Genomic DNA, 27,876 nt, shown 5'->3' with positions numbered 1-27,876 from the left:
CTTTTTATCTAATCATTGATACAAAAGTTTATGTTTGACATATCAAAACCAAAATTCAGAGTAGCATATTAAAGCCATATTCCTCTGCCTTCACTTTTATACGGAGCAAGTGTTTGACTAATGAATAGAAACAATTAAAATTTTGTAAATATGAATAATGCACTGAAGATTGTCCTTTCAACATACAGCTTGATGAAAAAATCAACTGGGAATAATGTGGGAATTATTGAGTGAATATTTGAGTTTACTAGCTGCCCTGTGGAAATGTTGGGTTTCACTACAGTATCTTTTCCATTGATATTACATTGTTCCTTTGTTGACAGTCTTTAATAGGGATCATTTTAACTTTTTAATATGCATACTGTAGAATAGAAATATTTACTAGTGCACATTGTACACAATGAAATATTAATACTAATATTTCTGAGGTTATAGAGCACCTCATTTAAGCATGACTTAGGAGATATATATGTCATAATTGTAAAATACCCAGCATTAAAACAGTACCAGTCCAGCTTTTAAAATAAGTACTTTAGGTAATATTTTTCATTGGTTACATTTAAAAAAATGTGTATGTGTATATACACACATATATAGATATACAAATATATATACATCACATGACCACATATTAAGTATGCTTTTGACCCTTAAATTCCAGATTTATTTATTTATATTACTTACTATAAATTGAACTCCTACTAAGCTCTATAAATATGCTCCCTATAACAAATCAAGTCTAAAAATAAAAACATAAACGTTGTAGGATCATCAATTCAGAGAACAAGAAAAAAAGCATTTAATCATTTACTGTCAGAAAATTTGTAGAGTGCTTTGTTTGCCTTGCTTTGTTTTGCCTCACCCTCAAGGTCAAAATCATTTGCTGTAGTAAAGAACAGTTTTAAAGAGCAAGAAATTTGCACAAATCCACTGAGGAGGGAAAATGCTCTTACCATCAGTGTTGTAGTTATTAAGTGGTTATTGAATGCCCTGGTGTACACGGCAAAGTGGATGCTTCCGAAACAATGTGGCCTCTGCATTCTCTCAGCTCACATATTAAGTCAGCCTGCTAAAAATATGTGGATGATACGAGTCAGTATATAAGTGTATAATTTTGCTATTAAGATACATGTGTGAAATTACGTATATTTTCAAATTAACTAGCCTATTTAAAAATTGGTAAATTTAAGGTTGATTCATGGTTCAATAAATATTAAAATGGATTTTAAGAAATATTCTATTAATCTCAAAAGCAGTGATAACCAATTGCTTTATTAGTGAATAGTGAATTTCATGATGAAATTAAATTTCAATATAAGAACAAAAAAGGAAAAAATAATTGGCCTTATTGATTTTTAAATCAATAAAATCTTAACTGAGAATATTTTAGTTTTGCCGTTATCATATTTCTTTAGTATTTTATCTGAAGTCATATTTACTGTGCTAACATAAAGGTGGACTCTTCCCACTCATCTAAACAGCTTTTCCTTCCCTTTTTGAGTATTTAGTAATAATGGTGTTATTATCCTAATCAAATAAAGAATCGGACCACTTCATCTTTTATCTCAACGATTAGAAGTTTAAGAATATATTGATACAAATATACTGGTTATGAAGGCTTTAATATAATGTTTTTAGCCTATGATAAAATATTTTTAATAGATGACAACATTTAGAATTTCAATAATATTAATAGCAAAAGTAAATATATTATGACTATATTATCTCAAAAAAACATTTACAGAAAATTCATATTTTCAATGGCTCATGGGATATTTGTATAAATTAACCATATACTACTAGAGCTCAAAGTAAAGCTCAATAAATTAAAAATAGCTGACAGAGAGGGTTATCCAGTCACAACAAAGCTAAGCCTGAAATAAATAATAAATTGATAGAAAGAATTCCAACAATTTGAAAATTAAATTTTCTCCTAAACAGATATTGAATAAAAGAATAATAAAATACCTAAATAACTGTTTCAAGAATAAGAGCATTTTATTTCAAAATTTGTGGAAGAAGATTAAGTAGTCATTGAATGTCCTAATATTACCAATATGATTAAGCAAGGATGAAAGAATATAACAAATATCTTTGAGAAATTAGAAGGAACAACAACAAAAAAAGAAGATATACATAAAGAGAAAAAATAGTGGATTATCAATGTAGTAGACAATATAGGTATAACAGGTTGTAGTTCTTAGGAAAAAAATCAGTAAGACACACAAACTCAGGTATATCAGGCAGGATTCTAAGATGACCTCAACGACACTTGCTTTTGTATAATCCCCACTCCATGAATGTGGTTGGAACCTGTAGATATAATATCACTGTGTGATTACATTACATTTATGGCAAAAGGGGAATGATGCTGGGTGGGCCTAACCTAATCAGGTGAACTCCTTAAGAGCAGAGTGGTTTCTCCTGCTATCACATAGAGGAAGCTGAAAAGATATTCTCTGGCTGGTCTAGAAAAAAGCAAATACCCATGTTGTAAACTGCATACAGCAGCCATGTGGCCAGGGATTATGGGTGGCCTCTAGTTGCCGAGAGTGGTCCTTGGCCATAAGCTGGCAAAAAAGTAGGAAGCCCAGTCTTTTAATCACGAGAAGTGAACTCCGCCAACGACAGTAAACTTGGAAGAAGATCCTGAGACCTAGAAGAGAACTGCATTTCCAGTCAACACCTTGACATCATCCCAGTGAGACCCTGTGAGACCCAATGAGAGAATCCAACTAGGCAGTGCCAGACTGCTGACCTATGGAAACTGTAAGATGGTGAATGTAAGTTGTTTTAAGATGCTTGGTGCATGGCCATTTGTTACACAGACATAGAAAACTAATACATTTGGCAAATAATACTTAAGAAAACTCAAATGATTTTCTGTGTATAAAGAGCAATTGCAATCTAGCAAGAACACTAACACTCCAATAGAAAAATAGGCAAAAGACCAGTTGTAGTGGCCCACTCCTGTAGTCCCAGAACTTTAGGAGGCCAAGGTGGGTGAATTGCTTGAACCCAGGAGTTCAAGACCAGCCTGAGCATCAGACATAGTCTCTACAAAAAATACAAAAATTAGCCGGGTGTGGTGGCATGTACATGTTCATGCCAGGATCGAATTTTCCTTACAATTGGATAAAACACTTATGTGCAAAGAAGCAATCATTTATGTGTGGCACTTACATGAAGATGAATTGCTCAGCAACTTTTTGTTCTGCTTGTTACTGACAACCTATACTAATGAAGAGTAAATTTTTATGCTAATAATCTATTATTTTGCGAGTCTTGATACAGACTAGAAAACCATGTGGGGATAACAATTGTATATTCAGAAAGGTAGATTTGCTATTATAATTCTTTGTACCTGAATGCCTCTCCACACAAATTTATTCACAGGAAATAATATGCTTTCCAGTTGTTAATTTTGGTGAAAATTGTTAAACTTCTCAAATCTCATTCTCTACTTCTTATATGAAGAATGGGTGTCTTACACAAGATTGCTTTTCTACAGTGAAGAACAATGGGTGATGACATGTTGTTCACATGGTTTCTATAAAATATGTAATGAATTTTACCATGGCCCTGATAGTACCAATCAAGATCATTTTTAAAATAAGAAGGCACTTACTGAAGTGACAATCTCAGCCTAGGCCTATTACTTTATGACCAAATGGTGAATCTGTATAATGTTGAGGATAAGACATAAGGATTTCTTCAGAAGGCCATGTGATAATATGAGCAGTTTGATTAAGAATGTGAATCATGGCTGCCATTAGGTGATTGTCAGAGGAAGAAACCAATGACTTATTCCTGGGTATGAGCACATTTATACTAAACAACTCTAAACACCTTAGCCATGAATCGTAGTAACATGAATGAAACAACAGGTAGTGTTTGCGCAAAGGTAACACATCGTTAAAGAAATACATAAAGTCAAACATTAAAATGCAGAATAACCTCACGACATTATTTCCTTCTAAGGTAAGGTTTCTCTTTCTTTCCTGCTCCTTTTCCCTTACTCTCCTGTTCCTTTTCCCTTCCTCCTCCTCCCTCTCCTCCTCTTCCCTCTGTCCCCTGCTTCTCTAATTCACAGGGCATTGTTTTGCTCAGTACATGTTGCTGATGGCCTTTTGGAACATCATAACTTAGAAATCTGATGTCATGCTTACATTGTAAATTATGGTAAAGGAGTTAACATAGACAATGATATTCTTATTTCTTCCTCTTATTCAATCTCTTTTTCTCTAAAGAAAAAAACCTCTACCTCAAGAAGAATACAGAATCAATTTATAGTAATAATCCTTTCTTGGCAGGCCACTTATTACCAAAATTAAAGGACTTTACTTTCGATGTCTATCTCACTTACAGAAACTGAATGAAAGCAGTAGCTCATCAGAAGGTAGCACTGTGGACATCGGCGCACCTGCAGAAGAACAGCCTGTAGTGGAACCTGAAGAAACCCTTGAACCTGAAGCCTGTTTCACTGAAGGTAAAGAAAAGAATCCTAATGTTAATCTTTCATTTGTAGAGTGCAGCTTGTTTAGCTGTTGGTCACCAAAAATAATCACATATAATAAAGAGGCACTTTGTAATAGATATATTTCAGTTACCTACTAATATGTTGACAGACAAAAAAACTTAAAATCTAATGTGATTTCATTTTATCTGCCCAATATGTGGAAGAGATTATGAACATGGAGGAAAAATATTTTAATGTCATCAATTTCTAACATATTGTTTAATTAATTGGTAATTTCACAAACTTTCTGTTAAAACTAAATGGATTGCTAGTGCTAAATTGTATTTTTTAATGAAAAATCAGTTTCCAATGATTGTTGGATAAAATGGGGAATAAATACTGCCCTTGAAGCTCAGTACCCAAATAGTCACTAGTTGAGCCTGGTACAATAAGGGCAATAGATAGAAGAGATATATATATATTTTTTTTGGTAACTAATACTTCCTGTGGTCTGATTTCCTTGGGAATTTGAGGTTTAGAAATATGAATACTTTATATTTGATGCTATTTTTTCATAGGTCTAGTACCTCTTCTGTCTTCTTCTATTCCCTATACAAATCATGCAATGTCCTTTTAAAAACTACCTTCGTCTGACCATGTTGGAAGAGCTGCTCATTCCCCTGAACAGCTGTAACAAATATATTCATTTAATTTACCTGAGAACTTAAGTATTAGCCTATGAAAACTATTCTCTTTCTCTTTTTGAACTGTTATGTTGCTTTACTGTCTTCTTTCTCTTCTTTTCCTCCATTCCTTCATTCCTTGGTTTTTTCTTTCCTCCTTCCCTTCTTTTCTTCTTCCTTTTCTCCATTCATTCTCTTTCTTTATCTTTCTCCTTTTTCTTTCAATATATCTTTCCTTCTTTTTTTTTTTTTTTGAAACCAGAATTTTTTGTTAAGGTTCTTGGGATTAAGGTACATGTTCTGTACCTTTTTGTGTGTGTGTGCCTAAGTGCCTTTGTGCTTTTAGTGGTACTCAGAAGTACCTGTTGATTTAATTCTGATGTTAGATTAAGTGAAAGTAATATGTGAGGAAGGCAATGACAAATCAAAGCCAAACCATACAAATAACAACCACATTTTAGTGGACTAAATTAATTTTGCAAATTACGTAAGCCCTTCTAGGCACATCACAAAAAATCCTAAACAGTAACAAATGCAGTATTGTTGGAAGAGATCTACATTATTACTCTACATCCTTTATAAAAGGGATTTTTTCTGCTTATCGTTATTAACTTCCAATTTAAAGTTCTTTTCTAGAGTGACTTCAGCAGAGTACACAGGATGATGTGGTACAAGGCAAAGCTACTTCACATTTATTTGTAATTTACAAAGTTTTTCTTGGACAATAACACTGTGAGGCAGACAAAGCAAATACTGTCAGCTAGGGAACCATTTAAAGAGGCTGAATGATTTCCACAACTTCACACAGCTAATGAGTGTGCTCTTACTACTCTAGGCTTAGAGAGCTATCCTAGCAAGACAGAGGTGACCATAGTAATAAAAAGACCAGCCAAGGACATTGCTAAAGGATATTATGGAAGCAGTGGTTATTTTATCTACTTTTATTTGAACACTATTTTTACAGGCTGTGTACAAAGATTCAAGTGTTGTCAAATCAATGTAGAAGAAGGGAGAGGAAAACAATGGTGGAATCTGAGAAGGACGTGTTTCCGAATAGTTGAACACAATTGGTTTGAGACCTTCATTGTTTTCATGATTCTCCTTAGTAGTGGTGCTCTGGTAAGTGAATATCAAGAAAAGACATTCTAATACTGCTGATTTATTAATCCTGTTTCATTGTCTTAGTATCCAGTGCATTTTTATTATCTAAAAGTTACCTTATAACTTTTAGACTATAGACTTATTCTATAACTTAATATGTCTGGATTTACTTTCATTATGTATGTAAATAAGCTAATCATTAATTTTTGCTTATTATTAAATAGCCCAGAAAGTGTAGCCCTTCAGCTTATTCATTAACACCAAAGGATGTGAATATTCAATTACTCATTGTTTAATAAGCAAATAGTTAATGGATGCCCTGGGATGGGAATATATATATTCTCTGAGTTCTGATGAATTTTGTTTCTAAATGGTATTTATTATTATTGTCTCTTGATAGACAGTAACAAGTCCTCAGGGACCGCTACTCTGCTTTTTCCAATTGTGGGCTCACTATTTTTGTGCTACTCAGGAAACAATGAAAGTTGGTAAAAATAAATATTGGGCAGCATGCCTAAGCGATTCATTTAAGAATGGGTTTATCTTTATAAGAAGGTGTTCACCTCATCACAATCAATTTATTTTTATATGAAAATTATTTATAAAATTATAAATATACTCAGAGCATTTTAGGGAAACCCTAACACAAAGGAAATACTTAAGCTGTAAGATAAAGAGAAAGAGAGAGAGAGAGAAACAGAGTTTGCCTGATTGAAATGAAACTGTGTTACTTACAAGTTTGTTTAACTTCAGTTTATAATTCTAACAGAGACATACATTTACCTGTAATTTTTCTGAAGAAGTAAATATTTTTAACATGCTACTTTAGATAAGAAAGTTTTTCATCATTGAAAGGAATGCATACTTAGAAGTGAAACATCAAGAGGTTCCTAAGAGAAGAATATGTATTAGAATCTAGAGGAAAAGTAATTTCATTTCATCATTGTCACACTGTATTCTGTTGAGAAACATGAACTATTAAAAAAATTAAAAGAAAAACAAAAAGAAGCAGGTGAACCCAACTATTTGGTAAAATTGGAGACTGTGAAAATCAATCATAATTTCTGCTTTATGAAAATGTAAGCCTTCATTGTTTCTTCAACCTCCTTTTCTTTCTAGTGGAAGAAAAAGCCAATAGAAGCAAACTAAATAAAATAAAAGGAATATATAACTTCAAGTTGGGATGGTCACATCAGGATATGACACCAAGAACTATTTCCTAAGTCAGATTAATTCACTGGAATCATACTTTTCTTTTTCTTCTACCAATAGTCTTTCCTCTGATTAAATAAATAAAAGACCTTTGAGAGGAAAAAAAAAGTAGCAGTAACTACTCTTTCTCTGCCCTCCTATTTCAATGAAATGTCATATGCATATATGATTAGATTTTTAAAATAGCTTATACAGTATAATCATTTTTGAAAGCTAATAATATGTAGCTTTTCTTTATAGGCATTTGAAGATATATATATTGATCAACGAAAAACAATTAAGACAATGTTGGAGTATGCTGACAAGGTTTTCACTTACATTTTCATTCTGGAAATGCTTCTAAAATGGGTGGCATACGGCTATCAAACATATTTCACCAATGCCTGGTGTTGGCTGGACTTCTTAATTGTTGATGTAGGTATCATTCATATTTTTGTCACTGTTCAAGGTAGCTTGTCTTATTTATATTCAAATTCTAAAATAGTGAGTCTCAAACCACTATGTTATGTTGACAGACTAGGTCTTCTGGAAGACACGGGCTAATTTAATTCTGATTTAAAATAGCATTAGGGGATGGAATCTATGGTAGTTCTCTAGTTATCTTAGAAAGCTAAAAACTAAAAAATCAACACATCAGTTATTTGTAGGGAAAATGGTGAAGTAGGGAACTTAAAGGCAGATTGCTTAAATACCTTATGTGGTGAGTCAGACAGATTCAGGTTTGTATCCCAGGACCATCACTTGTTGACTTTGTGCCACTGAGTTAGTTTCTTGGCCTCTGACTCTGTGAAAGGATGATATTATTTGTATAAGATAAAGGTACTCAATAAAAACAGTGATGCTGGCGGGTGCTACAGTCATTTAAAAAAATTCTCTTTGATCTACTCAAACTTTTTTAAAGAGTAGATTTAAATAGTAGATTACATGGATTATGACTTCATTATAGGGAGTGAAGTGTACAGAGTGTAGGGGCAGACAAGACCACTTTATGCAGCAGTGGAAGTTTTCCTAGAACGTAAACTAGATTTATGGCAAGCCGGGAATATACCAAACAGCCCTTTATAGAATTTGTGTGCCCAGTAATTAATACTGTGTTTACTGAAAACAAGTGACTGACTTCAAGATGTGTTCAAGTTAAGCATCATGTTTTCTATTATCAACATGGCAAAATTTCAGCTTTAGAAAGCTATAGCCAACCTATCCTAACTTCACATTGAGTAGTTTTACCCCAAAAAGATAGTAACCCAGCAAGACTATGAGGGTTTCTTGTGGAAAGTGTTTCTTGAGCTAAGAATCATGCATGCATTATATCTCCTTGATCCTGAACAAAGGCAAAGCTAAGGCTATTTGAAAAACTTAACATCACCGTGAAGTGAGCCAACTGAGAGAAATCTCGAAGCATTTTTGCTTTATCATATCTAAAACGGAGAAAGTTTCTAATACTGGGTTTCCAGTATTAGAAGTTACATTATATTTTAATTTCAGAATTTTTTGCACTATAATTTAAATGTAATTTAACCCATTAAAACTTCCTGAGGTTTGCTTTTTTTCTATTAGGCTTATTACACATCAGCTTTTTGGTGGAAGTTTTTAAATGTCATTTTTGAAACATTTTAGGAAAATAATTGTATACAGAATTTTGTCATGTATAACAATAATACCTTTAATTTCAGCGTTCTGTTTTAATTATTTAATGAAGATCAATGTAGCACTCTATAAAAAGACTAATTACAGCATATCTCATATAATGTAAAAGGTATATTAAATATAATACAACTTAATACATTTTAAAAAAGAAAAGTTTACAAAACTAATGTCTAGTATATGTGGAATTGTCCAATACTAGCCTCTTTCCAACCAAATAAATTGTAATCTTTCTTGAATACAAGTCTTGGTAAGTTTTTTATTTAGAGAATTAGATACATAAGATTTTTCCTTTAGTCATGTATATTACATACAAATGAATACAAATGAAGTAACTTTATTGCTGTGTATTTAGTAAATATTCATTGATTGGCCCTTGGGACCAGGTATCATGGCAAAAGCCATAAATTAGTATAAAAAATTTTGAGGAAGTTTTATGATGAGAATTCCTTTTTAAGTTACTTACATAAAAATAAACTTTAAACAAATGAAAACGCAAAGTATTAGCAAGACAAAAAATCACCTTTAAAACTGATGTCGTTAATTAATTTCTGAGAATACCCATTATGATTTGTTGAATATACTGATGCATGGTAGAAACGTCTTGCTTTTTTTAGTACAATAGCAGTTTTTGTATTTTATAAGTAGCTATAAGAAAAGCCTTATTCAACAGCAAACTAATAAAGGAAGAATTACCAATGATTTTTTCCACCTTGATTTCTTCTTTTATTTTACTAATTTTTACTTTGTTTCTCTAATTATTCAATTGATAAAGTATATGATATTTAAGGAATTTTTTCAACTAGCTTTTGATTAATGTCCTAATAATTATATCCTTTGCATCAAACTGAAAATATTTCTTTAATTTTTTTAAAGGTTTACTAAAAATATCTGAAGATTTATCTTCTGAATAATTATAAGCAAAAATTATACTTTGGTATTATATAGCAACTACTCATTGAATGATGATTCGATTTATTAATTGTCATTATTTTTGTGTGTGCAGGTTTCATTGGTCAGTTTAACAGCAAATGCCTTGGGTTACTCAGAACTTGGAGCCATCAAATCTCTCAGAACACTAAGAGCTCTGAGACCTCTAAGAGCCTTATCTAGATTTGAAGGGATGAGGGTAAGAAAAATGAAAGAACCTGAAGTATTGCATATAGCCAAAATTAAGCTAAATTAAATTTAGAAAACCGAAAACCTATGCATGCAAAAGGAATGGCAAATTCTTGCAAAACTGCTACTTTATCGTTTTATCTGTTGCATATTTACTTCTAGGTGATATGCAAGAGAACTAGGCCTCTCTTGAAATGATATAATATCATTTATCTGCTGTGCTTATTTAAATGACTTTATTTCCTAATCCATCTTGGGAGTTTCCTTACAAATCTATGTACAAAAAAGGCAGATGCATTATTAAGGTACTATGTGTAATGATATAATAATAACCTAAAGTAAATTCTATATCAGGTACTTATTCTTTGTGATGATATACTGTACTTAACAAGCTTTCCTGAAAATAATGTGAATCACACATGTGCCTAAGTATGGGTGTAAAAAGAACTGAAAGGAGTTGTCAAAATTTTTGTCTGTATAATGCCAAAGTTTGCATTAGTTGAATATATTCAATGTTAGAAGGCTATATATTAAGTACTGACTGAATTTTAAACTTTTTGTTTTAATACAGTCTTAATTCATAATTACATTCATCTTAATTTATAAAACTAGTAATACTAACTTAAAGATTACATACAAATCCACACCATTTGTATGACGGTAAAGTAAAACACTTGTAATGAACAGAAAATATAATTTTGACTCATTACCATAGCTAATTCACAAATTAACCTTAATTTACTTCTTGTCAGTCACACAAAATTTTATTGCACCCCTTTTAAAGAAACAATAATCAGTTTCCATCATTCATAACAGATTAGAAAATGTGCCATTAATAACTTGTTATTTTCCATGCTTTTTTTAAAGCATGAAGCATTAATATATAGATGTAAAATATAAAAAATTAGTTCTGCTTTTTAAAAAGGGCAAAAAATGTGTTATCAAAACAAAGCAGTGAATTTTGTGATTCCAATGGAAAAACATTGCTCTTTTGCTTCCTAAGGTTTAGTTACGTTTACGGAAACTGAGCTGTATTGCAGACTTCCATTTGCACTTTGTTGATTGTTTACAGCCTTATATTCTCTTCTCAAGTCTTATAAATGTCACTTTGGAGGAACGTAAGATTTCCCTAACATATATGAAAACTTTTTCCTCATTATAAGCAGCTTAGTACAATTGAGCCTCACATTTTCACCAAAATGTTATCAGGGATTCTCTCTGGGGTATGTAAAAATCAAGTATGTTTTCCAATTAATTGTCACTTTGTTTTGTTTCAGACTGGCAGTTTCAGTTCTGGAGAAAAAAAAATCATTTCTGTATATTCTACTTGAAAACATGTTGCCTGAATCAAAATAATATATTTTATACGGCTTGTGAAATCTGAACAATGCTAAACATTTGAAAATAGCATAAACCTTTTACATTTGACCATTTGAAAGTTTATTAAATCCGTTAGTCAAGTGGTCAGATATTTTCATACGTTACACTTCATTTCCCTAAAAAAGTTGCTCATGTGGATATAGTTTTAATTTTCACAGAAATAACTATAACTATATTTATTAATCAATAATGGTTTTCATATTAAAAGGGTTAGTTTTTGAAACCTAGAGTTTTAGACATAAATTCCTTATAAATGCTGATAGTGATAAAACTAATAATTTAAATGATCATATTTATGAATATGGCTCTATTCCTCATAATGACAGCGTACACAGCACTAAAATAGCTGATCTCTTCAACACCTGTTTGGCATTGTAGAGTCAAAATAACCTTATTATTGATTCTATTTTTTATATTTCTAGTGTTTGGATTTTTTTCCTTTGTAAAAATATAATCACGAATGATGGTGAGATTGGATATAAGAATGCTGATTATGATTGGGAAGTGAGATTTGAATATACTCAGAAACTCTCATTTAATTCTTTGCCCTAGCAGCATAAAATCGCAATAGCTGTGTCAAAGCGTAACTCAGGCCCTCGTTTTATTTTTGTTATTCCGTTACCTTTTCGAAGCATGTGCTTTTATGCAACATCACTGAATAAAGCATGTTGTACAATGCTTGATAAGAAGTTAGAAAATAACAAATAAATTATCATCACGTTGCACTTTGTGTTTTGCATGTTTTATGCACATTTCTGGCTGACAGCTTTTAAACATTTATTGTATTTCAAATTTCCAGTCCAAATTTTTCAACTTGTAAAATTAAACTGAGTGAATTGATGTCTTTAATATCTAGGGTAAAATAAAATTTGTGTTTAAATTTGTATTTTTAATTTCCTAACCTAGGAAATCTTAAATATCTTCTTTTTCAAAAGAGCTCAAGTCTTGATAGGGAAACAGATGGAGAGCATCATAAACAAAAATTAACACCAAATGTTCTGTCATATCAGATTTCTAACTAATAACAAACTATATATTTTTATTTTGTATAGGATAATCTTGCTCCAACTTGGATGGGGTGGAGCGCTGGTTCCTCCCCTGAGCCCTTTATTATGGGTACTGTATTACCCCTTTTGCTACCTTTAATCCTTGCACTGTGACTTATGTGTAGTGGGGTGAGGGAGGGATTGGGAAGGGTACTATTGCACCACAGTAGGGAAATGCAGTATTTACATCCTAATCCCCTTTTTTCAGTTGTCTTAAATTTCATTTGAAAAAATACCTTTATGAATTTACCCTCTGTGGATTTTAACCCCAATGCTTGATATCTTTATTAAGTTTCAATGAATATGATTTAGTTATGTGTATATGGAGTTATCCATTTATGGGGAGATTACTTGATTGGTGAGGGCGGGGGATCCTGGTGTAGAATGATTATGTGAAAAAAAAAAAATGTAACTTGTAAAGCTCATGATACTGTTTGAGGCATACACCCCCTGCCATTTGGTACATTGGTCTGGGTCCTGAAAATTACCAGCTAGATTGTTGATATGTATGAGCAGATACTAGGGTGCAATATTTCAGGTTTCATAAGACTGGTATTGATTGTGACCATTTTCATTTTTTATTGTGTAAGTTTATATGAGGTTATTTTCAAAATATAACAAGGCAAAAATATATTAAGAAATAGTTGAATAAGCACATGTGATTTGTGTTGTAAACAAAAAATTAGTATATAAGAATCCACTTATTTGAATTATGCAGAATGCACATCCATAAATAAAACAAAAATATAATGAGTATTTAAGATAAAATTTAATCCATAAACTCACTTCTTAGAATAAGTAACTCCCAACTAACTTTCTAGGATTCTAAAAGATATCACAGTGAAAACATACATAAACATAACTCTACATTTTATTTATTCTTAAAGTGTAATATACAAGAAGAAGAGTTTTTATTTTTGTGAGAGAGAAAAAGTCAGAATTTTTGTTTGGATCATTGATATATCATAGCTTACAAAAATAATTGTTTTAATTTAAATCCACAACACAGTTTTTTGTTTAGATTTTTTAAAAAAGATTATCTTCTTCTTCATACTAAAAAATTAATAATTCCTACTTTGCCTACTTTTTATTTTTATTCCCATATATTGTCTTTATTTCTATTCGAGAAGCACGAGAATTCATGGATAGTGTTGATTTCAAGTTCAAAAACAATTCGGATAAAAAGACACTTCTGCATGTATGAAAATGTCTAATGTTAATTTGCATATTTAACTATCAATCCTTCATTTAACGTAGACTTAATTTTTAAAATGCAGGTAATGAACCAGAAATATAATTGGTTGTGCTAGAGTAGAGAAATTTTATTTGATGATGTATGTTTTGATAAAAGCTTCTGAGAAGAAACAACCTCTAGTACAGTATTAATTCATTATGATAGTTCCTTTCTCAGACGTCTTCTTTCACATAGCCTGAAACTTCAATTTGCTCTTTCCAATTTCTTCAGACTAATTTTGCCTACTTTCTTCCTCCCATGGGAGCCAACTACTGGAGTTTTATTGTGACCGAAAAAAGTTAATACACCTCCTTCTCTGCTGTACCAAGGAACGGCTTGGAACTCTTTGGAAGACAGTCTTTTCTATGATCTTTCACTGTCTAATTTAATACATCTTAAATATGACTATAGCTTTGTATAGTACATTCCCCAATACTATGCCAAATATTTTCTAAGATAAAATTCTTTCATGTTCACAAAAAAATAAGTAAAACTTTTCTCTGAGCCAAATATATGCCAACTTTGTGAATCATATCTTGAACTGCACTGCTGCAGACTACATGCTTGTATTATAAATTCCAGAGTTCCTTTTAACTCTAAATGAATCCCCAGTTTCAAAGTAATGCTCTCAAACATATTACCTAAGCACAGACTTTTCCTTGTGCTCAGTTCCTTAATTATTCTCATCCCATATTCAGAAATACATTTTAAAAGTATGTTTTGATTAAAAAATACAAAGCTAATCTTTACTTCATTAATCCATTCGTTTTGTCAACCATTATATTTTCCCTATATTCACAGTTCTCTGGTATATTCCTATATTCAAGATACTCAAGGACCTGCAAAGTTCACGAATACATGTTTGCATGTTAAATTTTTAGAAAATCTTACAATCTGTCAGGATTACAGGATTACACTTAACTCTAGTACAGAGTAATATGGGTACCAGATAAGTGGGAGCAATTCTTCCACATAGACTGGAAAGAGCACTAGATGCTACTTCTAGGCTACTTTCTGAAGTTAACTTGTTTTAACTTCATTTTTCTCATATGCCAAATGAGAACACAACACTGAATTATTTGTACAGTTCAGTTCAGTACTGGAATAGAATTCTGATTCTTGAATTCAGAGGGGAAAACATTCCTCTTTATGTAGGAGGCTAAATGGGGTGGGGGGGTGCGCGGGTGGGGGGTGGGCGGGCAGCAGCTAAGTTAGGCTCCATGAAAGAAGTGCTATTTGAACTAAAGCCTTTGAAAGGGGAGAGTATTTCAGAAGAGGAGATCTTAGACAAGGAATTTCAAAGGAAATGGCATCTCAATTATCTGGCAATTATGTTAGCATATGATCATTATATTAATTGAAGTGGCATAGGTGACCAGGGAAGTTAAAATTGGAAATAAAGATTGTGGAGTGATGTTAATATCAAGGTAAAAAAAATATTTGATAATTACTGGGAAGCCAATAAATAACTTTCAAGTGGGACTTGGGGAAGATTAATTCATCTTACATATATTAAATGAAGGAGAAGGCTAGGAGACTGATGATAGTGCAGGTATAAAATAACAGAGGACAGTTCTAAGTGGTGACTGTGAGGATGGAAAAGAGGTGACAAAGCTGAGAACTGTTTTGAAGAAAAAATGTGAGACTTACAGATTAATGTGAAAAGAAAGTAAAGAAATAAGTATAATCAGTCTTCTGCTCATACTCTAAATTGGGTGTTGAAGGCAAAATACACATTTTAATTAGTGCTCTGTGTATTCACAGTAGAAACAGCATTGTAATCTGGATAGGGGACAAAATATTCAGAAAGTAAGGAAAATAAATAGCAACTTGATTTCAGCTTCCAAATCTCGAATCTGAAAGCAATCTAATTCTATCCATCCATTTAAAATAAATTATAAAACGAAGGTTTATGAAGTCCATTGTATTAATGCAGACACTCAGATGAGATAAGGCAAAGTACCACGTGTCAGCTTGGTAGGTTGCATAGGCCACATCATTTGGTTCTGCCTGGATAACTCAACCAAATTAATTTTTCATACTCATCTTCCCCACCTTTGTCATTACTGGTATTATTATTTTCTTTGGTCCACTTGTCACACTGTTTTATATCCCACAGAAGGCCTAGAGTTCTTTACAGGCTTTAAACAGGGCTCAGAAGTGTAAGAAATTGGCTCATGTATTTTTTTTTTTTTCAGACAGGCAGTTTAAAAAAATTGTTCTAAGAATACACTGGTATCAAATGGCAAATAGAAGATATTTCGACAACTGTTTCATTTGTATCAGATTTACAAGAATAATATAAGCACGGGTGGAATTAAACTTAGCAGTTAAGTTTGAGGCAGCTGCCCCTTATAAGCATTTTGGGTCTGTTTTTACCTTCCCTCTTAGCCACTCCGGTGCATCTCCAGTGGGAAGTATGGAGGAGAAAGCAAGGAAGCTATCCCTTTGTTGTTGCCAAATATGAACACTCAGATTTTGAACAAATGTCCAGAAATAAAGAGGGGGAAAATATCCTTCTATAGGAAAAAAAATTGATAATATTTGAACACAGAACTTCATGTGATCACATCAGATTTGAGAACTATGTATGGCATCCCTCTTTTTCTTATTTTCCTAAGAAATGATTTCTATTCTGTTTCATTTGAAGTAAGTTTTTTGAATTAAACAACTCAGTAAATGAGACAACTGACATGACTGGAGCTTGAAATAAACGATGTGATGATCTAATGAAATACATAATGCAAATTGTCTTGCTTCTTATGCAAAAATTATTAGTCATAGCAGTGCATGAATAATTAAAGACAATTATATTAGGTGTTTAATAATATTTTTATAATTTATCATCTGAATTTTTAAGTTATTTTAAAAATATGTTGGTCAAATCAATTCAGGTCCAAATGTTTTAGTTTTGTTCTTCAGTATATTCCTTTTTAAAATGAGTTAAACTTCTGTATAGACTTTTTAACTTTTCTTTTTTCTGATAAACAACACAATTCTGACTTCATCTGGCAGCAAGTTCCTCTGATTTTGCTTTTCCTTTAACTTTTTAATGCTTCTCCCTCCCTTTTTTGAAAAAACGTTTTTGTTTCATTTCTTGGTTATATTGCCTATAGCTGTTTTCATTAGCGTATTGCCTAAGAAAAAAATGAATTTTAAGTTTTTTTTTAAACTTGCTTTTAAATATCCTAGAATAAATAGCCTTGATAGAAAACAAAATGGAAAGACCAGAGATTACTAGGGGAATGTTTCTTTGCTTTTCTTTATTAACAGATAAGAATTCTGACTTTCCTTTTTTTCCGTTTGTGTATTAGGTGGTTGTGAATGCCCTTTTAGGAGCAATTCCATCCATCATGAATGTGCTTCTGGTTTGTCTTATATTCTGGCTAATTTTCAGCATCATGGGCGTAAATTTGTTTGCTGGCAAATTCTACCACTGTATTAACACCACAACTGGTGACAGGTTTGACATCGAAGAAGTGAATAATCATACTGATTGCCTAAAACTAATAGAAAGAAATGAGACTGCTCGATGGAAAAATGTGAAAGTAAACTTTGATAATGTAGGATTTGGGTATCTCTCTTTACTTCAAGTTGTAAGTGAACACTATTTTCTCTGAATATTTTTATTATTTGGAATAATAAAATAATGATGTATATCTATTATTTGGTTACTAAGAAAGTATATATTTCTTTCTACTTAAAAAATTTCAGTTTGTTAGTCAAAGTTTATAAGCCCAGATGGGTGGAAACTTTATTACATGTAACCAGTGCAGATAGTCAGTTGTGGCCAGGCCAGACAAAGGCCTCTTGGTCTTTTTTTTTTTTGTATTTTCTTTGTTTCTATATTGGTCTTTCTTTATATATAAACAAGCTAATTAATAAATCAGTAACTTTGCTAATTTTTTATTGCAATTAGAAGGTTTGTTTCACTGATCAGCGACCAAAAGAGAACACACTTAACAGATGATCATCCAAAACACATACACTTAACACACCTAATTGGATTGTAATTAATTAACTGCTGCTGAGTTCTATTATTTGGATCAAACTTTGGGGAATGACATTTAGGTTTTAGAATTAGATCCTGGAGTGGTGGCGGGTGCCTGTAATCCCAGCTACTTGGGAGGCTGAGACAGGAGAGTCTCTTGAACCCGGGCGGTAGTGGTTGCAATGAGCCGAGATCGCACCACTGCACTCCAGGCTGGGCAACGAAGAATGAAATTTCATTTAAAAAAAGAAAAAGGCCGGGCGCGGTGGCTCAAGCCTGTAATCCCAGCACTTTGGGAGGCCGAGGCGGATGGATCACGAGGTCAAGAGATCGAGACCATCCTGGTCAACATGGTGAAACCCCGTCTCTACTAAAAATACAAAAAATTAGCTGGGCATGGTGGTGCATGCCTGTAATCCCAGCTACTCAGGAAGCTGAGGCAGGAGAATTGCTTGAACCCAGGAGGCGGAGGTTGCGGTGAGCCGAGATCGCGCCATTGCACTCCAGCCTGGGTAACAAGAGCGAAACTCCGTCTCAGAAAAAAAAAAAAAGAAAGAAAAAATTGGATCCCCACAGTGAAATGGAAATAATACCTTGAAGCACCTAGAAACAAAAATGAAGCACAAGCAGCTGTTGTCTTATCTCAAATGACCTTTCAGCACCATATTTTAAGCCTATTTTATGCTAAATATTAATGTTTTCACTATTGGGTCTCTAAGACTGGGTCTCCAAGAAAAATGGTTTATAATTTATTTAAAAAATTAAAAAGTGTCCCTTTAAACGTTTTCATTTGATTCTGCTTCTAGCTACAGCAGCACCACAACAAAGCAGTGAATAAAATAGAGTCGAGATTATTTGAAAACTCAGCTTAAAAAGAAAAAAAAGATTGTACAATTTCTTTCTTCCCTTGCGGTTCTACAGTGTCTTCAGGGAAGAAATCAATTTTGTTCACGAAGGTTATGATTTCAATTGTTCAACCAGAAGACTAAGCAAACATACCAACACTGGTCAAAACACTTTTGCAGCTCTTTCAGAGGTGTCTACTGTGATTACAAATTCTTCCCACCTTTTTGTTGACAATTCTTATTTCTCTTCTTAACATTTTTTACCTACTCTGCATATTCATGCAATTAAAATAGGGATTTTTAAAATCTGGCAAAAACAGGCAGGGCATGGTGGCTCCTGCCTATAATCCCAGCTCTTTGGAAGTCCAAAGCTGGAGAATTGCTTGAGCCCAGGAGATCTAGACCAGTGGGGGCAACATAGTGAGATCCTGTCTCCAGAACACATAAAAGTAAAACTTTTAAAAATCTGGCAAGAATGATTTATTTAAACATTGTAGACACATTATGATATTTATTTGGACACTTACTCTAACCCTTAACTAATAACCATACTTATAAATATCACTAAAGTGATCACTTCTGTAAATTTGAGGAAAGAAAAAATAAAAATTTTAAGCAATTCTTTAAAATGTAAGCAATTCTGAAAATACAGTGATGGTCCTGCATGAAGCTATTAAATAAATTCTACTACAAAATAAATAAAGAAATAAATAAAACACTCTAAAATACTGCTTCACATTTGGCTTTTATAGAATCACCCCTCTATTGATTAGTAAGTCATTGAAACGGTCCCTTGAATCACTTCTTTTTGTTTCTATACCAAGTGTGTAATGGACTTTTTCTATCATCGACCTAAGCCATTGACATATTTAACACATCCCTCTTTCATGTACTTTCTAGTTAGGAATCATTACTTTCTTTTTACTGCTGTTACCCACACCCTTGCTTAGCTTTCCTCTCATGATATCAACCACTTCACAAAGGTTAGTGTTATCAAAACAAATACATATTGTGATACAGATGCTAGAGACTTTGCTAGCCTCCTTCATTAGCTAAGGAGTAGACCATTTAGGCTGACAGGACTCAAAATTCATGCCCCAAGACAAATAACAAATTACCGTAAGTTATTAGCCTGAGTATCCTTCAACCTGTGAGTGCCAAGTGTCTCCCGTACTATTGTTCATATTTCTTATTCATAGTAACTTATTATCTTCAAGAATTTCAGAAAGAAATAGAATATGGGATTATTTTTAAATATTTTGTCCAAAATTCTTAAAAGAATAGTTGGAACCCTGCCTTTATGTATCCCAGTACCATCCTTACGTTGTTAAAATAAAGAGAAATCTTAAATTTTAATCACTTTGATCACCTTGCAGATAAATGTTAGCAGATGATCCTTAGATCTAAGTTGTAATTACTCAGCTGTTAGAGCTATTGACAAATGTGTTGGCATTTGTAAGATTTCTAAAAGTGATCCAGCAAATTTTAATAGTGCTTTAAATATCATGATACCAGCTGGGTGCAGTGGCTCACACCTGTAATCCCAGAACGTTGGGAGGCCAAGGTGGGTGGATCACTTGAGATCAGGAGTTCGAGACCAGCCTGGCCTACATGGTGAAACCCAATCTCTACCAAATATACAAAAAAATTAGCCAGCATCCTGGCGTACGCCTCTAGTCCCAGCTACTTAGGAGGCTGAGGCCAGAGAATTGCTTGAACCCAGGAGGTGGAGATTGCAGTGAGCTGAGATTTTGCCACTGCACTCCAGCCTGGGTGATAGAATGAGACTCTGTATCAAAAAAAAAAAAAAAAGAAGAAAAAGAAAAGATACTATGAACTCAAAAAAAAAAAAAATACCCCCCCCCCAAAAAAAAGATACCATGAACTCTAAAGAACTGAAAAGTATATTTGTGATTTGGTTATCAAATGGGAGGATATATCAAATGGCCATTTTGTTCGATATGTATTCCAGAAATGAATAGCTTAATTAAGATACTGTCTTGGTCCAAAATCTATGGAAAACTTGTTTTGAAATATCTTTCACAAGTATTTCTTTTTGAAAATTAAATCGCTAAGAATATTTGTTAAACATCAGGTCTAAATTATTTTTACTCCAAAGTAAAACGTGCATGTCCTTCTTAATAGGCCACATTTAAAGGCTGGATGGATATAATGTATGCGGCAGTTGATTCTAGAAATGTAAGTATTCCTTGTATTCTAAGTCTTTTTACAATATTGACCAGGTGGTAAAATTAATTGAACAAAGCATAAAAAACCAATGAAGTGATTCTATCTTGATTTAAAATATTTAGGAAAAAATGTGACAGGTTAATATTCAGTCATAGCAATTTTTATCAGAAAGATCTTACTAAGATAATTCAAAACATGAATTATTTTGAAAATCAAAGTAACAAATTCATATATTTAGGAACTAACAAATATTTTCTCTTTTGTTTCCTATTTATCCACACATTATATAATTAGAAGTAATTTCAGTGTGCAGGACCAGATCTAAAGAAATACATGATTTCTATCATTAGTTAAAATGTATACTCACCTTCCATATTAGACAGTATGAAAAGTTATGGATATTGTTCTGTCAGCCTTAGATTTCTGTGATGGTTTCTTTCAAATAATCATATTTTAAACCATATAAAAGAATGCTGTTATATGATTTTAGTATCCACGAATTGACTGGAGCCTTTATTAATGTTACTATCACTCCTGCGGCCAACAGATTCCTTTAAGTGTACATCACCAAAGTATAAATCTATTTTATTTGATTTCAGCCTCTTTCAGGCTCCGTGACCTAAACTGAAATTCATGCTCATTCCAACTTTGCTCTACAAAACTTTGTAAGATGTAGTATTTTCTATCAACTTTCATCTTTCTATTCTGAAGTCCCATCTGTTTAGTTTATCGTCATAAAGAATAATCTGCAGTCTTTAACCTGATAGTTCGGTGTTATCTTTCTCAAAATGCATTTCCCATTGTTTTAGTTATGTTGAGTATTGTTTTGACAACCTCCAGAGTTGCTTTATTTCACTTTGTCATTTATATTTTGTTTTGTGTGTTTAGTTAGTTTTAACTTGGTTGCCTTTAGAAGGACATGAATCTGTTAAAAAACTATAGTGACTATTTCACTCTATTACCAAATTATAAGTGATAGCCCATGTGTTACAAGCACAATCTAGGAACTAAATAATCAACTAGGAAATTATAAAATGGACTGTCCAGTTATGTCTACTTGATCTGAAAAATTCAATGACTGTTAGGTTAGCGTAGAGTGTCAAACATCTGAATGAACAACTCATTTCTTATTTGCTACATTATTTCATGCAAACATGAATGATTGTTTCTGAACCTATCCTATAGATAATTATACTTGAAAATTTTTTTATTAATAATTTTAAAATTACTAAAATTCAGTATCTTAAAAACTTGCAAATTTAGCACTTTATTTTTCCAATAGAAAAGCATTATTTGTATTTATAGTTATAAAAATAGACTGTAGAATGTCACAATGGCCATATTTTTCATATGAAAACATCCCTAAAGGCTAATTTCAGAGATCTTTTTTAGAGGTAGTTGATTTAGAAAAAAAAAAGCTGACATATTAGTAAAAATAACATTTCTATTGTCATGAAAAAGCGCCAGTGACATTTCCAGCACTAAAATGTATAGTAATATTTCACAAAATATTCTCCTTTGGTAGGTGGAACTCCAGCCTCAGTATGAGGAAAGTCTGTACATGTATCTTTACTTTGTTATTTTCATCATCTTTGGGTCCTTCTTCACCTTGAACCTGTTTATTGGTGTCATCATAGATAATTTCAACCAGCAAAAAAAGAAGATAAGTATTTCTAATATTTTCTCTTGTACTGAGATAGAAAATTATTCCTTAAAGTGTTTTCTCCACCAAACAGGTACTTGAATTTGGAAACCAAATGGGAGTATATATTATCATTTATATTTCCTTCCTCTCCGTTATTCACTACCTATATATTTCCAGCTATATAAAGCTAAGAATAACTGAGTTCCACACTCTTGTGTATAGGTTCATAAAGTTTTTCTCCTCTTATTCACTATCAAGAAACATTTCCTATCCTTAAAAAATAATGATAATTAGAACAAAAGTAGAAAGCAACCAAATATGCCCCTTTCCCAAAGGCAACTTGTTATTTTATCCCTACAACTACCCACTCCCCCTTGAAAATATGTTTTCCAACTAAATCTTTGCAAGAAATTAGGCACTGGGTGTAAGCTTCTTCTAGTGTTTATCTTTATACTTTTTTCTTTCATTGATTTACTTTATATATTCCCACTTCTTTGTCCAAGGTATTTGATTATAAGCTATCCCTTTCAATCTTGGAATTGGATGACTCTTTATTATTTATCATTTATAAGGCTTATTTTATTGTCCCAATTATATATATATATTATAAAACATATGGAAAACAAATAAATATCATCACTTGGAAGTAACTGCTGCCATTCACATTTTGTTTTTCTGTTCGAACTATTTCTACACACTCTTATTGTTGTGATTTTTAATCTATAATTATAAATTCCACTTTGACTTAATGTAAGTATTTTCTCATTTTGTTAAAAGTATTCATATATACATTATCATAATTTACTTATACATTCCCCAATAGGTTGATAATTTAGATTGTTTTTAATATTTAGTGATTTAAATAGTACCTTGTTGAAAGTCTTTGTGCAAAAAGAAAAAAGAGAAAAAATAACTCTTTAATTATTTCCTTAGAATAAATTCCCACAATGAAATATTTCACTGCCCCAGATATAATGTATCTACTCAAACTCCCAATAACAGTGTATGAGCACCCATGCCACTGTTCCCTCACTGGCTCCAAACATTCTCTTTGTTTTTTTTAATACTTGATATTTAATAGGTGAAAACTGTATTTGATTTTAATTTTTAGGACTTTTATTACCTTAACTGTTATGACTTCTAGGTATTTTATTACATTTGAACATGTTCTCAAATGCTCGTTAGCCATTTGTATTTCTTTTTTTATGTACTGTTGCTTCATCTCACTTGCTTAGTATGATTGCTTTTTGTATAATCAGTGCTTGCTTTCACTACAGAACATTCTCCCCTCAATTCCCTTTTCTTATACTAGAAGCACTCTGTAGTCAATATCAGGCTACTCCATTTCACTTACTTGCCAGTGTTCCAACCTTGTATCCCTGCTCGTCTGTCCCATACTTACTATGCTATGCACTCTGATTTATCCCCTAAATCTCTCACTAACTTATCCAGTTTTCTTTTTATCCCTTTGCTCTAATTCTTGACAGAGTTAGAGTGATTTTTTTAAATAACTCCAAACCATCTTGCAGCATACATACTCTAATTATTTGCTACATTTGAATAAGAAATCATTGCCTTTAACATCATAAAGGCAGTGTATATAATATAAGATACCAAGTATTTATTATCTCAGTGAACCAAATTTCACCACTCACTACGCGTATGGTCTTGGGTAAAATAATTAACCTTTTTGAGATTTGAGAGTATTTTTCTTCATAAGATAATAATAAAGTCAATTTTGAATGATTTAGGGAATTAAATATTATTATCATACCTAAAGAGTACTTTCAATTTTTCAAATTTAAAATCCCATATAAATTATACTAATTGGTTGAATTTTGCATTTCTTTTTTCCGTCATCCCTTTTCTATTTTAACATTGAAAAATTATGTACAAAAGGACACAGTTTTAACCAGTTTGATTTTTCTTTTCTATACTTTGGAGGTCAAGACATCTTTATGACAGAAGAACAGAAGAAATACTATAATGCAATGAAAAAATTAGGATCGAAAAAACCTCAAAAGCCCATACCTCGACCAGGAGTAAGAAATACCAAATGATATGGGGGAAAATATAAAAACAAAAACTTGTATGGTTGTCTTACAAAAAGAAAGTAGCTAACATTTCCAGTAGCAAACATTTCTTTCACTTTTAGAGAGTCATTGTATCTTTTATGGTAAAGGTAAAAAAAAAAAAAAATTAATGACCGAAAAAGAACAAGAAGAAATAGAAGATACATCCTTGACTACAAGAGATTTAGAAGAACACCATTAGAATCCATATTAATTGGCCAACGGACACATAGACAATGTGATGTGCACACAAGAAAGTTAATCACACGATTCAAGAATGGTTGCCAAGTAATATCAGGGAAAGAAGTAAACCTTTGGATGGGTCTACAGGAAATGCAGTTTTCTAATATTTTAAAAAATTGATGAAGTGTTGAGTCAAATAACACCTTACTTCTATTTTATTTTTCACTAGAGATACTAAGTGTCTTAAAGGAGGAAAGAATTCCAGTATCTACTATTCATATGTATGGCTATAGAGTTAGACACTACTAATAATGTCTGCAGAAGTCAGGGTCAGTAATTACAATTTATGATGATAAATAACAATACTCATGCTTCCATGATGAGCCAAACAAACTGCTATGAAAATAGAGAGCTACTATCCCACACGATAAAGATTTTCATGATGATGATCTGAGAGGTTTCAGTAATTCCTAAGGTACATCAAGGAAACCATTACTAGTAAATATTCATATTGTGATGACCAAATATTGCCTTCCTGAGAATGATGAGAAGTATGTGCTTTCTCTGTTAAAACTTAGCACTGAAAGTAGAAATGAATCAACAATTCGCAGGAAAAATGTGTTAGAAAATACCCTCAGAATTCCTTAGTGGCCCAAAGAAAAAAGCCTGCAGATGGCCTTCAGTGACTACCAGTGGCAGAAGTGGGGAGTAGAATCACAGATCAATGACAAAGAACATGATTTTTTTTTGACATAAACATATAAGAAATGTCATTCTGGTCTGATTATCCTTGGGCAGGTCCAGCATTCTATGTCTGACAATGTTAGCCAAGGGTATTTGGTAGAAGAATATGAGTATTGTCATATGTGGCATTTAAATACATAATGTTATAGATGTGTCCTGGAAATTCCAAATTCCCCTTAACAATTATTTGGGAGTACAACAAGTGAAATATTAATAGATACTATATTTTAAAACGGATGCATTGTCCAACTGATCATTGGAAAGTCTGGAAAAACAAAATCAAACAGGTTTCTTACCTTCTCATGATCTTAAAATGTTGATATGCATTGCATACCTTTGGAAGAAGTATATAGTATTCAGTGGGTTTTTTTTTTGTTTTTGTTTTTGTTTTTTTGCTTTTTATCAGAAACCCTCTTTGGACAAGGGATTGCTATTCTGAGAAATACACATTGGTAAATGGCAATTTAAATAACTAAATTTTAACAATTAATATGCTATAAATCATCCTTACAAAAATCAGGGCCAATGACCACTTTACAAGAAACTAGAAAGTCAATTAATGCAGAAAGTATTTGATGCTAATGTGCATGAGAAAACTCTTTTGTTGCTAAAAACATTTCTGTTTCTTTACAGAACAAATTTCAAGGAATGGTCTTTGACTTTGTAACCAGACAAGTTTTTGACATAAGCATCATGATTCTCATCTGTCTTAACATGGTCACAATGATGGTGGAAACAGATGACCAGAGTGAATATGTGACTACCATTTTGTCACGAATCAATCTAGTGTTCATTGTGCTGTTTACTGGAGAGTGTGTACTGAAACTCATTTCCCTACGCCATTATTATTTTACCATTGGTTGGAATATTTTTGATTTTGTGGTTGTCATTCTCTCCATTGTAGGTAAGAAACATTTAAAGTTGTTAAATTTAGTTTAATATAAGTGAAATAATCAAAATTAGAATCAAGGTCATGCCAGCAATCAAAGATAATCATTGTAAATATTTTGATATATTTTATCCAGGTGTGTTTGGTTTTTTAACAAAATGTCTCCTGCTATATGTCAGTATTGTTTCTTATTCTATCTATTTTATACATAAACAATATACTTAGTGTGAATGTAGTAAAACATCATTCATTTGAACTAGAACTGCTAATTAAATAAGATAAAAATGTTTTTAACATGTTGAGATTGAAGAACCCATACAGTATCTGATGGTTCTGTTAACAAGACTAGAAATTAGGCTGGTACAGGAAAAATATTGCTTTAGAGAATAGACATGGAGTCACCAGCATATTAGAATATTAGTTGAAAGCGGCTGCAAGATAAGGAAAAGTATTGAGTAGAAAGAGATTAAAGATGAGGACTAAACGTTAGCAAATGCATATAGTAGGTTCTTTATGAGTATCATATAGAGATTTTATAGACAACCTTAAAAATGGGTTTATAATAATAATGCACAAGGGAAATAAAGTAGCTTGGGACATCATCAGTACTATACTTCAAAGCCTGGAACATATGACTAGCCTCATGAGCGATAACTCATTTCATTGGAAACAACTAAAGCTCTAGTAAAGTGAAAAGCATCCTTCTGTTGGCCTAAAATATTCATTCTTCCCTAAATAGGATGATATAACTGGGTCAACATTTTACTCTCCAAAACAAGGTGCCTCTGACAGATTTTCATGCCACTCTTTCTCTGAAGAAATTGGCCTTTTATCCAACTCATATGTTGTATATAGCCTTTGATTCCCGCTAATTATAATCCTTGGTTATAATTAGTGTGGCTAAGGTATAAGAGTTGTATTCTCACATATCTCCTTCTCTCTCTGTTACACACACACACTCTGTCTTACACTTAGTCTTTTCAGAATGAGGCATTTAAACTTGAAGGCATTTAGTTTCTTGAACTCTTCTCTTTATCTTTACAAGTACGGTTTTTATCTAAAAAGCAAATGGAGATAGAAGCTTAAAAGAGGAAGATTGAGATTACAGTGTCAGGTACAGGAAACCAAAAACAATTGAGGTACAGCATTAGCTACAGGAGACTAAAAACAGCATCAACCTGAGATCCTTTTAGAAATGCACCAGAACATACATAAATAAGTATATAAAAATATTAGAGTGGAAGTTAAGTAAGTATCAAGATGATGGAGAGATGAAAGTAGCATCAAAAACTTTCAGATGGAAAAAGAGTAAATAGAGAATTTAGAATATGGCAATTTCAGAAAAAGTCACCGTATACGTATAAACTTGTACTTATACTGTTAGGCCACTGCTGTTCAGCCAGACATGCTTTTTTAACTTATTTTCTTTTTAAATTCTG

The 27,876-nt window shown here is 32.3% G+C and overlaps 1 protein-coding gene and 1 long non-coding RNA gene across 4 annotated transcripts in view; one reads left to right on the top strand and one right to left on the bottom strand.

Annotated features, from left to right (window-relative positions):
• The window catches only part of SCN1A (sodium voltage-gated channel alpha subunit 1), a 125,483-nt gene that overhangs the window by 94,048 nt on the left and 3,559 nt on the right, over positions 1-27,876 (top strand). For all 3 annotated transcript variants that reach the window (XM_032286609.1, XM_032286611.1, XM_032286610.1), the window contains exons 18-26: positions 4,369-4,489; positions 6,107-6,261; positions 7,696-7,869; positions 10,106-10,228; positions 17,193-17,474; positions 20,860-20,913; positions 22,430-22,567; positions 24,487-24,591; positions 26,182-26,452. In XM_032286609.1, coding sequence (XP_032142500.1) covers positions 4,369-4,489; positions 6,107-6,261; positions 7,696-7,869; positions 10,106-10,228; positions 17,193-17,474; positions 20,860-20,913; positions 22,430-22,567; positions 24,487-24,591; positions 26,182-26,452 — 1,423 coding nt within the window. The remainder of the gene's footprint in view (positions 1-4,368; positions 4,490-6,106; positions 6,262-7,695; positions 7,870-10,105; positions 10,229-17,192; positions 17,475-20,859; positions 20,914-22,429; positions 22,568-24,486; positions 24,592-26,181; positions 26,453-27,876) is intronic.
• LOC116557114 lies at positions 1,554-11,512 on the bottom strand. The gene is made up of 3 exons (XR_004271370.1): positions 11,393-11,512; positions 5,942-5,950; positions 1,554-1,564 (listed from the first exon to the last, which is right to left on the bottom strand). It is a non-coding gene; the product is annotated as an uncharacterized LOC116557114 (long non-coding RNA).

Source organism: Sapajus apella, unplaced genomic scaffold (assembly GCF_009761245.1).
Source record: "Sapajus apella isolate SASKATOON/1434 unplaced genomic scaffold, GSC_monkey_1.0 scaffold18, whole genome shotgun sequence".
Lineage (NCBI taxonomy): Eukaryota > Metazoa > Chordata > Mammalia > Primates > Cebidae > Sapajus > Sapajus apella.
Note: the sequence above shows the minus strand (reverse complement) of the source record. Positions and strands in the feature narration are given on the sequence as shown.